This window comes from Elaeis guineensis, chromosome 7 (genome assembly GCF_000442705.2).
Source record: "Elaeis guineensis isolate ETL-2024a chromosome 7, EG11, whole genome shotgun sequence".
Classification (NCBI taxonomy): domain Eukaryota; kingdom Viridiplantae; phylum Streptophyta; class Magnoliopsida; order Arecales; family Arecaceae; genus Elaeis; species Elaeis guineensis.
In genome coordinates, this window is record NC_025999.2 from 92,048,204 (window position 1) to 92,063,473 (window position 15,270).

At 36.5% G+C, this 15,270-nt stretch overlaps 1 protein-coding gene across 6 annotated transcripts; it reads right to left on the minus strand.

Moving 5' to 3' along the window:
- Positions 1-8,947: 8,947 nt before the first annotated feature.
- On the minus strand, positions 8,948-15,270 carry LOC105048510 (large ribosomal subunit protein uL15c). Of its 6 annotated transcripts, none has more exons than XM_073260191.1 (5): positions 15,021-15,270; positions 14,592-14,952; positions 12,926-13,077; positions 11,464-11,602; positions 9,304-9,590 (listed from the first exon to the last, which is right to left on the minus strand). In XM_073260191.1, the coding sequence occupies exons 1-4, from the start codon at positions 15,096-15,098 to the stop codon at positions 11,477-11,479; spliced, it is 717 nt and encodes a 238-aa protein (XP_073116292.1). In that variant the 5' UTR covers positions 15,099-15,270; the 3' UTR covers positions 9,304-9,590; positions 11,464-11,476. The 6 variants fall into 6 exon arrangements, with proteins under 6 accessions (XP_073116295.1, XP_073116292.1, XP_010926129.1 ...); XM_010927827.3 differs by having other exon boundaries at positions 9,304-9,643; XM_073260193.1 differs by having other exon boundaries at positions 11,464-11,547; positions 15,021-15,269.

Consider the following 15,270-nt stretch of genomic DNA (forward strand, 5'->3'; position numbering starts at 1 on the left):
TCCATAAAATTCTATAAATTTTCTTCCAAAAATTCTGTTCGTAGATCATATCGCGATATCCCATGATCAAACATCCACAATCCTATACAGAATCAATTTGAATAATTAGAAAGAATACGAATTCTATATTTCAACGGTTTAGATTGGGTCCGATCATCTAATTTCATCTAATCAAAATCTAATTAGGACCTAAACGATCCAAAGTTTGACTATCAGATCAAATCGGATTCGAAGTGATAGGACCAAGGTTTCTTCATCGATTTCATAAAATCAAGTGGAGAGAGAAAATCAGAGGAGAGAGAATTCATGAGGTACAATTCGAATTGATCAGGTGACATAATCCAACATTACGATGGGTCCAATATCTCGATTGGTGAAATCAATGTGATCAAATCAAGTCATGGCTAGATCGGAATCATGGATGATCAAATCTAAAGATTCATGGTCTGATTAGAGTGGGTGCCAGTACGTTGTCTGACAATCATGGATCAGGATTCTTCATTAGAATCAGATCAGATTTATTAAAAGAAATTTCTTCATTCACTAACCTTTTTTTTAGAGAGAGAATCAATCAAGAGAGAGAATATTTTAGAGAGAGAAAATTCTAGAGAGAGAAAACTCATCTTGAATTTATCAGACAATATGATTCAACAAATTCGATCGATCAGATCAAATCATGCTAAGATTATCATGTGGACAATTCAATAAGATCATGAGAAATAAAATCTAAAAATACTTGACTGATCAAAGTGGATGTCGGTGTACCGTCCGACGATCACGGATCAAAAATCCATCACGAGGATCATTTAAACTCATCGTCATTCTTCTCAAAATTTTAGAAATCTTAGGAGAGAGAAATAATCTAGAGAGAGAATTTTAGAGAGAGAAAGTAGAGAGAGAAAGTCTAATTCTAAAGAAAGAAAGTCAGGGTTCAGACTGAAGTGAAGAGAGAGAAACTCTCTCTCTCATCAATTTCAATTTTTTTTTCTTTTTCCATTTTCTTTTTCTTTTCTTTTTTCCTTCTTTCTCTTTTCTTTTTCTTCTTTTTCTTCTTTTTCTTCTTTTCTTCTTTTTTTTTTTTCCTGGTTCTTCCCACGCCGGAACAGAGGACCGGCGTGGCCCATGTTTTGCCGGGCCGTTCAGGCCACGGCCGCCGCGGCGGAGGCCGGCGGCCGACGGGGGCCACTCCCCCGGTTACGGAGGGGCGTGGCCGGCGATCAATTCCGATCGCCGGCGCCGGAAAATCCAAAGAAAAAAACTCAAAAACAGGGTCTCTTTCCCGTTCGGAAATCGGCGACTCTCGTCGCCGGCAGCCGCGCACAGAAGCATGGGAGGAAGGGGAAGAAGGAAGGGAAGAAGAAGGAGACTTACCTCAGCCTCCGGAGACCTCGCCGGCGAGCAATTACGGCGAGAATCGAACGGTGTCCGCGGCTCTAATTCGAGGAAATCGGAGAGAAAGAGAGAGGGAGGAAGCCAATGATCGGTCTCAAGAGGGAGAGGATCTTCTTATAGAGGACCCTAGGACTCCGAGGGGTCCTAGGAGTCCTAATTTGCCCGGGAATCGCCGGAGAAGAAGACTCCTACAGGGAGTCTTCTTCCCGGTTGCTCTGTTTTTTTTTTTTTTTTTTTTGGGCTTTGATCGACTGGCTGGGTTGGACTTGGTTGGGCTATCACATTCTTCACCCCTAAAAAGAAATTTCGTCCTCGAAATTTTTCTTACTTGAGTCTTCATACTTTCTTACTTGAATCTCATCCACAAATATTCTAATTCTTGATATAAATTCATTCTTAAATCATTTCATAAGAAAAAGTCGGTACATCAAATATCTATTTGAAACGGAACCATTCATTTTCTTATTTATCAAGATCCACGTCTCAAAGATTTTCAATGTTTCAAGATTTCGAAATTATGATCTTATTTTCTGTAAAAATTAACATTCAATATCTCATGACTCAAATTAAAATCAAATCTATCTCTTGTGAATAGAAGAGGATCAATGTCTCTATTCTTGCATAAGAACTTCATTCATCATCATCATTCATTTTTTTTTTATATTTATTTCAAAATATTTACCACTCTTAATTTCAACCCATCATAAGATAGGAAAAACATACTTATGTGAATCATTTGATGATATCAAAATTCAAAAATATTTCTCTTATTCATACTTTCAAAGGTTTAAGATTTATCATTTCAATCTCATTCTCGAACTTTTGATATTTTATTTCTCGATGCAACTTCATCATTAAGTCATTTCATAAAGATCAATATCATCATTGTTGATTGAATCAATATCACTATTTCTAGTCATCGAAATTTTCTTACTCAAACCCTCAAACTCTTAAATATTCTAAGTATATCAATTTTCTTTATCTAAATATTAACATCTCTTAATTAATCGATTCATTATCAAATTATGAATAACTCCAATCCATCTTTTGTAGAACAATCGTCAATATCAATAGATAACCTTAATCTTTTTCATTCAGTCAGAGAAATAATAATAATCAAAAGAGTTCAAACTTTAAATTTCATTATACTCTGGAGATAATTATTTGAGTATACTAATCTAAGATCAAAATCATCATTCGATAAACAATCTCAAATTCTTCTTAATAAATAAAGAATTATAAAATTTAATTCTAGAATAGAGAAAATTTATCTCTAAATATTCTAAATCTAAAATTAAAAATCAAAGGTCCACTCATCCTAGAATTAGGATGCTAATTATTTTTGTAGCATAGTAGGTGGAAGCACTACTTTTAAAAGTCACATTAGGATATCTAAAATGATTCAAAATTTTTAAAATATTATTCTTTCTAATGTCAATAAATTTCTTGTATCAAACCATATCATCTATCATAATTCTTTAACTCAAAGAACCAACATTCCTGACTTACTCAAAGTAATCCAGATTACCATGCTTCCGCTGTGCACTCTGATCTAACAATCAAAATTTCTTAGGTTCACCAAAAAAATTTTGATCAAATTATTTCTTTATCTTATCAATAGAAAAGATCTAAAATTTTAAATTTCAATTGAAGTCAAAGATTAACTTTCGATTCTCATTCATACCTTTACTGGTGTACAATAATCTTGATTAACCCTTGAGTCCAATATCATATTTAAACCATCATATAGATTTACTATAATCAATATGAATCAAATCTCAATTCTCATATCAATTCAATTCGAAAATTTTCAAACCAAAAATCCTTATAAGTCAAATTAATGAAGAAAAAAAAATACTTCGATGCTCCACCAAATTTGGACATAATCTTAATATATAAGAACTTCAAATCATTATTTTTTTTTCTAAAATTTCTATCATCAGGATCTTCAATATCTATCAAATATCCTTTCATAATAATCATACAAATTTCAAAAATCAAATCTCCATTTAATAGTAGATTCAATTAGGGACCTCGTTAACAAAAGCAAAGGAACTCAATATCAATTCCTAAATCCCAAATTTCTAAATTGTAAATTCACATGGATCCCTTAGTCTGAAATAAATATAAATCAGATCTTTTATCTTAATCTGAAGATATCAATTTTTCATTAACAACCTCAACAATAATATTAGAAAATCTCTTGATCAACTTAGATACGAAATCTTTAAATTGAAATTTCATACACTTCATGTAGTCTCTAAGAGACATAATAAGATTTATTATCTAGATCTAAGGATGATGATTAAAGATTCCAGTACGATGAATATTCTACAATCTCATAGTCGATTTCATCAATAAGAAATAGGTTTCTTTGCAATATCCTCAAATATGCATTCATCCTAATATATCACTTTATATATAGATAATCCACGTACCAAATTTAATTTTGATAAATATTCCAATCAAGCATCAAAAAAAAAAAAACCTTCTTCGCTCATTCTGGAACAATATTTTATTATCAAATCTTTATCTTGCCAATAATAGTCAACTTCTCAACTAGAAGTAATATCATAGTGTTATTCTCACATCGAATTTGAACTTACGATTCACTTGAATAACCAATGATCAATTTAATAACCACAATGCATAATAAAATTTTATGTCAATCCTTTTGTAATTACTTTCTATCAAAATCTAACTAATCATATCATGATCTATAAATAATCCATCATATTTCAAACTTCATATGTCATAATCTCTTGCGATCCTTTTATACATAATCTTAATGTTTAATCAAAATTTATAAATATTTCTCTCACTACAATCATCAAAGATCTATACTATAATGTCCCTGGTGTCCATCCACTTACACCCTTTCTATATCTGATTCTATGTTTCATAATTCATCCACTTATGCTCTGATACCATATTAATTGTCACGCCCCCGATCCGAGATTTGAATCGAGGGTCATGGCAACCGCCGCATACTTATAGAATACTTTTTCCATAAGCATGCAAGGCATCTCATCATGATATCTTCACAAACAGTTAAATAAATTTTTCTTCTTTCAATAATCAAACCTTGGTTCAAATAACAAATCAAAACTAAGTGTTCAAAAGAAAGTAACTGTCTGACAATGTCAATACTAAAAGCAAAACTAAAAGTCTTGAATCAATTCTGAGAAAATCCTAAATCAATGAGTTAACTCCATCTCTAATCGCTCTCCCAACCGAAATCCCGCATCATGCTAATTTTCTGGATCTGTAAGAAAAACATAAAACTTATCATGAGCTAAATAGCCCAGTAAGCAGTGTATACCTTTAACTGAGTAATCAGGCAAATAATACTATGCATAACAAATCAATATGTAATTTCATGAAATTATATTCGTACTGTAAATCATATATAAAAGTCAATTCATCATAATTTTCAATTATGCTTTTCTTCTTAAATTCATCAATTTCTTAAATTCTTCTTACCAACCATGACTATGACCACATTATCCCTGTGGCAGGGTCATAATACCGCGTATCTGCTTGCGGTGGGCTGCGAATCATCTGGCAGCCAAGTCCTTTGGAACCGCTGGTCTAACTGGCGGTTTTGTCGCTGGTCTATCTGGCGACATGTCGCTGGTCTTACTGGCGACGTAAATCCTCAGGACAGTCAATTGCCAACGTATATGCCCCCGTTGGCGGGGTCCTCAACACAGTCAGATTGTCAATTTCATATTGTCTTTCAATTCGTATATTATTTTCAAAATAATATAAATAAATGATATTCGAGTCAAATCAACCATGTCATTCTTTGTGATCATACATCATCATAATAATTATTCAACAAATAACTTTAATCATAAATAATTTCTACAATTAACTTTAATCATAAATAATTTCAACAATTATTTCAATAAATAATTTCAATCACAAACATGCATAAATTCATTTAATTCAAAATTTTACCAGATAAATTCAGTAAAAGTAAACACTACTTACCTCGAACGCATTCCAATAAATCCATAAAATTCTATAAATTTTCTTCCAAAAATTCTGTTCGTAGATCATATCGCGATATCCCATGATCAAACATCCACAATCCTATACAGAATCAATTTGAATAATTAGAAAGAATACGAATTCTATATTTCAACGGTTTAGATTGGGTCCGATCATCTAATTTCATCTAATCAAAATCTAATTAGGACCTAAACGATCCAAAGTTTGACTATCAGATCAAATCGGATTCGAAGTGATAGGACCAAGGTTTCTTCATCGATTTCATAAAATCAAGTGGAGAGAGAAAATCAGAGGAGAGAGAATTCATGAGGTACAATTCGAATTGATCAGGTGACATAATCCAACATTACGATGGGTCCAATATCTCGATTGGTGAAATCAATGTGATCAAATCAAGTCATGGCTAGATCGGAATCATGGATGATCAAATCTAAAGATTCATGGTCTGATTAGAGTGGGTGCCAGTACGTTGTCTGACAATCATGGATCAGGATTCTTCATTAGAATCAGATCAGATTTATTAAAAGAAATTTCTTCATTCACTAACCTTTTTTTTAGAGAGAGAATCAATCAAGAGAGAGAATATTTTAGAGAGAGAAAATTCTAGAGAGAGAAAACTCATCTTGAATTTTTCAGACAATATGATTCAACAAATTCGATCGATCAGATCAAATCATGCTAAGATTATCATGTGGACAATTCAATAAGATCATGAGAAATAAAATCTAAAAATACTTGACTGATCAAAGTGGATGTCGGTGTACCGTCCGACGATCACGGATCAAAAATCCATCACGAGGATCATTTAAACTCATCATCATTCTTCTCTAAATTCTAGAAATCTTAGGAGAGAGAAATAATCTAGAGAGAGAATTCTAGAGAGAGAAAGTAGAGAGAGAAAGTCTAATTCTAAAGAGAGAAAGTCAGGGTTCAGACTGAAGTGAAGAGAGAGAAACTCTCTCTCTCATCAATTTCAATTTTTTTTTCTTTTTCCATTTTCTTTTTCTTTTTTTTTCCTTCTTTCTCTTTTCTTTTTCTTCTTTTTCTTTTTCTTCTTTTTCTTCTTTTCTTCTTTTTTTTTTTTTTCCTGGTTCTTCCCACGCCGGAACAGAGGACCGGCGTGGCCCATGTTTTGCCGGGCCGTTCAGGCCACGGCCGCCGCGGCGGAGGCCGGCGGCCGACGGGGGCCACTCCCCCGGTTACGGAGGGGCGTGGCCGGCGATCAATTCCGATCGCCGGCGCCGAAAAATCCAAAGAAAACAACTCAAAAACAGGGTCTCTTTCCCGTTCGGAAATCGGCGACTCTCGTCGCTGGCAGCCGCGCACAGAAGCATGAGAGGAAGGGGAAGAAGGAAGGGAAGAAGAAGGAGACTTACCTCAGCCTCCGGAGACCTCGCCGGCGAGCAATTGCGGCGAGAATCGAACGGTGTCCGCGCATCTAATTCGAGGAAATCGGAGAGAAAGAGAGAGGGAGGAAGCCAATGATCGGTCTCAAGAGGGAGAGGATCTTCTTATAGAGGACCCTAGGACTCCGAGGGGTCCTAGGAGTCCTAATTTGCCCGGGAATCGCCGGAGAAGAAGACTCCTACTGGGAGTCTTCTTTCCGGTTGCTCTGTTTTTTTTTTTTGGGCTTTGATCGACTGGCTGGGCTGGGCTTGGTTGGGCTATCACAGAATGTCCAATCCATCATAATTAGAAACCAAGTGGAGCAAGTGGGTAATGCTAATACAACCGCTCACATAATTCTTGTTGCCTTCTACCCTAACTGATTAATACATAACCTCATTGGGATTTAGTTATAGAATGGGGGAAATACAAGAAAGCAAGGCAGCAAAAGACCAGGAAGAAACAAGGGCATGATTAGAAGTGCATTTACAAACAAAGAGCATAATTTTGAAAATATTCATTCAATCTGCATAGCTAGTATGTATGCCTTGAAAGTTCTTTATATAAGTCCTTTGAGAAACTATATTTCTGAATAACCAAGGGAGGTAATGAAGTTGCATATTTTCACATTAAGAAAAATGTAAAATAACAATTGGGTAGCAGCCATGAGAGGAAGTTATGAAGTTGCTTATTAGGTTCCACAAAAGAAGAAGGAGAAGGAGAAGGAGAAGAAGATGATGATGATGAAGAAGAAGAAAACAAACCAGCAAGGTGATAATGTTCCACATAACTTTTGATTACTCATCATGCTGAGGTGTAAGCATTGTCTTGTTTTTAGCACAAGTTATGCCTTGCTGGTTATGGCCCAGATTGGTTGACTTCCTGAGTACTTTCAGGTTGCTTTAGATTCTCACGTTGCATGAGAAATTTTTTGTGCACCGCAGATGGTGCAAAACCACACACGGAGTGCGGGGTGATTGGCTCACGTGCAGATCTGAAAAGAAAAAAAAAAAGTTTTCACACACCGTGCCTCGGCTCCATGTGTGAGTCAATCATCGCGGGGGTGCGCACGTTCTGCACCGTCCGCGGTGCACAGAGAATTTCTCAATGTTGCATAGAATGAGGCAAACTAAGTAACTCTATTGGGCCACTCTATTAGAACAGTTACATGTAAATATTTTCAGAGATGGGAAGAGAAATGGTATCACGTTTCAATCTGACCATATGGCTTATAAGCTGTGCCCTGCAAATTAAGATAGCTCCTTATGTCAAACCTCATCATCCTTCCTGTGTATTCCTTTCAACTTTTTTGCAGGTCCGTTGAAATTTTAGAGAGTCGCCTCCTAATTGCATGAATTTAAACTACAAACAAGAAGCCAGAATTGCTATTGTCGGGACCTTGCCGTCTTCTGGATACACCCAGCGAGGTACCGGCACTCCTCGTAGAGAATCAGGATTAGATATCGAGAACAAGGATAGAGTGTTGCAGTTAGCAACCGTTGTTGCTTCGGCGAAGGGACATTGACAAGCAATGATCAAAATGTCCATTGCGAGATATCGTTGTATCTCATGGGATCGATATTTTTTTTTCTAGTTTCCGGTTCTAAATATCATCATGAGAAATAAAAATATAACTATATATATATATATATATATATTAAGCGCACTCCCCCGCAGAAAAGAGAAGGGAACAGGACAGGAAGATGCCAGCTGTACGCTAGGGCAAATTCTAGAGCACAAAGATCACATCAAGCGAAAGATTACTTCCCATTTGGCAGGTTGCATTTTGCTATGGTACTTATTTTTGACTGAAGGGGGTTACATAACTATCATGTCCTTTCTTAGCATCATCTTATATTCAATATGATCCTATCCAAACTTCTATTTTAATTGATCGTTGTCTTGAATCATTCTGTTAGTACATTGTAGTTCCTCCAACTTTCTTGCACAGAACTTGGAAATCACTAGTAGGGGATCCCACATGAGCAGAAGACCCTCTTAAGCGAGTATTTGGCTGTAGAGTACTGATTGATCTGCAACTGCCTTAAAAACCTTTTCTGATGCCCATAATTTCGTTTTCAGAAAACATGCAAATGTAAGCCTCACCAGATCAAGTATCACTAAATTTGAACCAAATACGATAGCACAAACAAAAAGGAAATGACAAAACATTTTAAAAGAATTTCTAATCAGAAGGCATTTTTTGGTACAAGAACTTGGGAGAATATAACAGGCGACGTAACTCACATGATGACTGATTCAGCACCACCACCACCAGTTGCTGCTGCTGCCCTTTTCTTGGCAAAATATTCCTCTGCTCGAGCAAGATTCTTTGCAACTGATGGCATTACCCACTTCTTCCGACCAGACAATATAGTGAGAGTGCAGCCAGCAGCCTCAAGCTTCTCTTTTGCTGCTGCTGAAAATGCCCGTGCCTTTGTGTTCAACTTAACAGACAAATCCCCATCTCCCAAAATGTAGCAGCAGTTAAAAGTTTGGATGAGCATAAAAATCTAACTGAAATGCTGTATTTATGCCAGAATTTTTAAATGTCAAACTATTCATACCGATATAGAAGTGCACCCTGAACACATGAAAATGGTTTGGCTCTAGCAATAGTAGGAGGAAACCTCAGTTCAAGCGAAGCAAATAACAGATAGCATAACTGGCTGCTTTTAAAAGACCAGATAATAAGGTTACATCTTGCAAATAAAATTGCCAACTCTTCAGTTGTTTCAAGCTTGCGGTTTTCTGCATGTCTCGAGTCAGATTTTCCTCAATAAATTGACAGACCACTGTTAGATATAGTTATTAGCAACAGGGACCTAATCCTCGAATAACATAAACACTGCACATTTTCCAAATAAGCTGAATTCAGTGAGACACAAAAATGTATGGCCGAGCCAAAACAACAAGAACCATTTTGGCCAAAATAAATCAGCCCATAAGAACCATTTACGGAATATTTATATCCTAACAATGCCAGCAAGCATAGGATATGCCTAAAGTCAAGTCCTAAAGAAAACAAATAAATCTATCAACTAGAGAGCACTACAAACTGATAGAACACTAAAAATATCAACAATTTATCAACTAGAGAGCACTATAATATCAGTCAGATAATGTGTGTCTGACAACAAGGTTATCATCCTCTACAATAATAAGGCCTAACAATATAATGTAATGTAATATGAACATTCATACTTCTCAGTTATTTATCATATGTTTCATAAACAAGTCAAACTGATAGAACAATGATTCTGACAATCCCAAAAAACTCACTAAACTAATCAATTCTCCAGTTTCACAATCTTAATGCTAGTTATCAAAGCATTACAAGCAATGTATACGAGGTGTAAACTGACACAATAGCTGATTTTCTTTTGTATTATGAACCATAAACAAATATAAAATATAAAATATTTTATCTCAAGTAATCCATTGCGGTGCCAGGTCACAATCTCTCTGCAATGACATGATCTGCTGAGACCAGACAGTATGAGCCAACTTATCAGGTGCAGTGATTCCACCTTTGTCTACATAAACTGGTTTAAATTCATTTCTCCTGAAATCTCCTAAAACTGCCTGGATATTGAGTAGGATTACAAGCCACAGAACCTTCAAGTTAAATACTTACATTCTGCAAAAAGCTGAAGGCCCACAACAAGGCTGCAGCATTCTCATTCGCCACAAAGCCACTCGAAATAAGGCAGGCATGCTCATTTATTGGATACCTCTTTGCATCACATAATATAAAACCTGCTCAAGCATTCCAATTGTCAACATCAAGCAATCGATATACCACTAAGATCCATATATTTAGGCACCACATTGCCAAGCACATCCACTTAATCAAAAATGACTGTTGTCAAGATTCTCCTACTTATTTGAATGCATTTCTTGCTACAGATTCTTGACTTTCCCAGCATCTTTCTACCTTCCAACTATTCCTGCCCTACCAGGGGCAATGGCGGGTCCAGATATAGCAAGCACCAGCTTGCCTCTCTCTACCTGATAGGATAGCTTATTGCTTTGTTACCTCATGCGAACTTAGTACACTTCTCTAAGCTTTGTCAACTCTCAACTTTGTCAACGTCTGTTATCTGTTCCTTCTTGGGTATTTATTTTATTACTGCACTTTATATAGGATTTCGTGTACCAAAATCCATGTAACAATTGACTTAAGAGAAAGAGCTCTATGTAAAAGGTACAATGTTGAAGAGACTCATGTATTTAGAGGAAGGCTATGACTGGGCTCTCCAGCAGTGATTCCCAATAAACTTAATACGGGAACAAATTGTATATCAATTCCAAGAAACAATGTCAGATAAGCCAATGGAACTGGAATGTTTAGATAATGACCCTCCAAAACATTTCCATGGATAGCTAAACATGCGATATTCATTCCAAGGGAATCTAGATAGGTAAATAACAAATATAGAACAATCTTAAATATCTTAGTAAGACTAAGAATCCATGACAAGATGCTCTGCTTTTAGCTTGCATTTATATGAATTTCAGTTCGGAAGAATATTAATAGCAACAACTTATGAAAAGTTGTGTAATTAAATTTGATAGCAATGCAGTTGTGGACGTGCTGTGTTTCTATAAAAATGTACTTTAAAAAAGAAAAAAAAACAAAACAAAACAAAAAAAGAGCATGCTTACCTATAACGAACTGTCATCTTCTCTCTTCATGTAGACTCTTCCAAAGTCTACATAAGTTTGGAGGGTTGACTGTAGGAATTTGGACTGCAAGAATAATGTCAGTCTCCCAACACAATACCCACCAATACCCAAAGCTTTCCTATTAAGGAATTTAGTACCATCTATTAGATGTTGACATCAAGTAGACAGGTAACCGTAAAACTTTGTTCAATCCTTTACTGAAGCCTTCTCAACTTAAAATCCTGCTCCATAGCCAGCTTCATTCAAGTGTTACAAAACACAGATAATGATTAATGCACACATAGTTCAATTTTATGTTGATGGAAATCTCACTTCTATGTTTGTGTTCAGCTTATTTTAGTTATAAAAAATAAAAACAAAGATAAAAATAGAATGAGGAAAGCTGTCTGCTTCAACATCTCACCAGGCTTTCTTTGTGCCAGCATTCACCTATATGCTAGTATAAATTCTAGACCCTTCTGATGTAATCACAGATAATATACATAGTGTCATATGATGTTATACAGATGTTCACATCAGCAAAAGAACATTTTTAAAGATCCTGTTCAGCTGCATCTGATCTAACACTAACCAATATCATGAAATTAGGTACGGAGATAGGGTAGATATGATTCCATTGTCAGTGACCTTCAAAATACCAGGGAACACGAACAAAAAAAATTGTTTGATATGCAGGTTTGGTACCACAAGTTTCTGACATGCTGCAACTAAGCTATTGAATAAACCATGCCAATTGCTAGAAATCAGGCATAAGATGGAAATTCTGAATCTCAATGTCAGGGCATCTCATACCAAATTGGTTGCCTTGCAGCTCATCAACAAATCAACAATGAAGTGTTAGATAAATAAGGCTCATCCAAAGCCAAGAAGCTACAACAAATAGACCTATGGCAGATTGAAACCTGATGTATGCTGATACTATAAGGTCACATCTGCAATTAGAAAAGGCTAAACCCTAAAGAACTGCCTGGTTATGCTCGAACATTTTAACTAGATCAGCACCTTACATGATCTGGACATAATTTAATTAGAGGTAGGCTAAATCTGCAGAATATCTACTGTCATATTTTCATCTTGTAGTGGTTATACTTGAAGCTTTAGCTCGAATCAGTTTCATGTCTTAATAGCAAAGCAATTCCAGAATCTCATATGGGCGACAGGGCATGTTTGGGTGAGTGGGTACAGAAACACAGCATGACTAATATTCAGCAGGAGAAGGTAAAAAGTTACACCTAAATGCACCACATTTCATACCCCATAGCATATTCTTATCTGTGTTAAATATGCCCAGCTTTAAGATAATATCAAGAATATTTTTTAAAACTCCACAATTCATGTAATATTTCTAATGTAGTAATGGATTGGGTAAATTAATTTTATTCTGCAGGGTATCCCAAAATTGGTTGAGGAAAAAAAAAAAACTCAAAAACAGTCTCAATACCTTTAGTGGTAGTCTTCTGTCTCTGCCAGATGGGTTAATCAAACCCTTTGGTTTCAAAGATTCCAATGATATTTCATCACCTTCTTGGAATCCAGCAGCCTCAATGTCTTTTAAGTTGACAGGAACAAACTTCGGTAGCCCTGCATGCATGCCTGGCAAGAAACAAAAAATAAAAATTGTTACTAGTAGTAAGTTAACAAGACAAAAATTTGGTCTCTCTACAAAAGAGCAATGTAGCAATTCAAATATCCAACATATAATGCACTTTACATGCACAAATATTGAGATAGAAAGAAATTTATAAAAGAAAAGGAAAAAAAAAATCAAACAGTATTATATAAAGCATGGAATACTATAAACCGTGGTTTAAGCATAATGCATTTGAGAAACAGAGCAATCAATTCCTACAGTAGAGTCATTTTTGAAATATTCTCAAGCATAGGAAGATAGATCTATGAGAATTAATTGACACAACTATGGAATGTAATAAAGAGGTACAATAGTTGCAGTAATGTGGAAAAAAGCGCATTAAAATTCAAAAGTGGGTTAAATACAATCACCATCCCGTCACCTTTCATTCTCTTCTTTCTTTTCCTTTTCTTTTTGAACTTGGCCCCACTTAAATATAATTGTGCTGTATATAGATGCCCGAGTCACTTTTTTTTCTTTTTAAGAATTAACTGACACAACTATGGAATGTAATAAAGAGGTACAATAATTGCACTAACGTGGAAAAAATGTATTAAAATTTGAAACTGGGTTAAATATAATCACCATTCCGTCACCTTTCATTCTCTTCTTTCTTTTCTTTTTCTTTTTGAACGTGGCCCCGGTTAAATATAATTGTGCTGTATATACATGCCCGAGTTACTCTTATTTTTTTATTTTTTACTTTCAATTCCAGAACATTTTCATGACAGACAATACCCATCTATGATTTACCAAGGGCATATGACGGCCCCAGCCATCACCTGTTAGCCAGTCATCATCTAGATCATCGTCACCATCACCTTCCTATTTTGCCCAATTTTAACTCTTGTTAATATCCTTCCTTTCATCTCCAGTGAGCATCCTTCCATTCCTATTATCCAGGTTTATCATCAGCAGCAACCTTTGGCTGAGCCTAACATGTTCATCCACCCTTTAGATATACTCTAGCTAATATTCTTTCCACTATGACCCCTTATCCGGGGCAAGTATAATTGCTCCATTCACAATTATCACCACACACCTACACATACAATTATGCTTCATATGTATTGGGAGCGCAAGCTACAAAGTCCTTGTGAAGCTGTTGGCATTTTAAATTGATGACAAGGACATTCTTGAGGACATAGATTTGCTCCAATAAAAGAAAATCGCACTTCAGGTCCTGTCCCTATTCCATCTGGAAAAAAAAAAAGCCACCGATTTCATATCAATTTGGAGCCTGACTTAACTATGAAAATTTCAGCTCTTAAAGTATGCCCATCAGATCTTTAGCTATCATCGAAAGTTGGACAAGGATATCAAATATAAATTGAAGTAACCTTTCTCCACTATTTACTTTTCAAACAATTGACGTTCTCGAGCAGGTGAAGGGGAGGGGGGAAAAGCATACGGAAGAACCAATTAAAAATTCTTTTTTTTTTTTAAAAAAATGATGAAGAAGAAGAAAAAATGATACGTCCAGCAATTCCACGGAGATTGGGGATTCGACGGTAGAGGGGCATCCGTCCACACTCGAAGCCCTTACGGACGCCGGGCCCGGACGTCGACTTCTGGCCCCTCATACCAAACCCACAGCTGTTGCCCTGGCCGGCCGCGATTCCCCGCCCCTTCCGCTTGTTCCTCTTCCTCGAGCCGGGCTGGGGGGCCAGGTTGTTGAGCCGGAAACGCTCGGTTGGAGCAAGAGCAGCCGCTAGGCATACAACTGCAGGCATCGAGGAGGATGCCTTCTCTGCTTGCCTTCCGACGAGGCGAGACCTGGGTACTGATAGGGATGGGAATGGAGAAGTGGTGGTAAGTCTGAGACTCCTCACGTTGCCCTGTGAGAAGAGAAAAAAGGATTTAAGAGAGAAAAGGGGCGATTAAGGAATGGGGAGAAGAATGGAACCTTAAAGGGAGAAGCGGGCAGGCGGAGGAGTCGGGGAGTGGGAGTGGGCCGTGTAGAGAGGGAGAGGAGGGCGGCCATTTGCGCCCGGTGAAGTGAAAGAAACTGTCGACGCCGAGGGTGGATAAAGGAATTTGGATTTTGGATGGGGAAACCTTCTGATGTCGGTCCGGTCCGTGCCTGGCTCCATCAAGCGGAAGCGTTTTATTCTTCTTCTTCTTCTTCTTTTAACTGAAGTCTTCTCATCTTAAAC

Bases quoted from the DNA above. Each gene is read 5' to 3' on its own strand.
- LOC105048510 (XM_073260194.1), bottom strand. From the start codon at position 15,098: ATGGCCGCCCTCCTCTCCCTCTCTACACGGCCCACTCCCACTCCCCGA. The intron at 13,078-14,591 runs GTATCATTTTTT...GTTTCTTGCCAG, and splicing joins TCTCCGTGGAATTGCTGGAC to GCATGCATGCAGGGCTACCG. The intron at 9,273-12,925 runs GTATTGAGACTG...AACTGCTGCTAC, and splicing joins ACAGAAGACTACCACTAAAG to ATTTTGGGAGATGGGGATTT.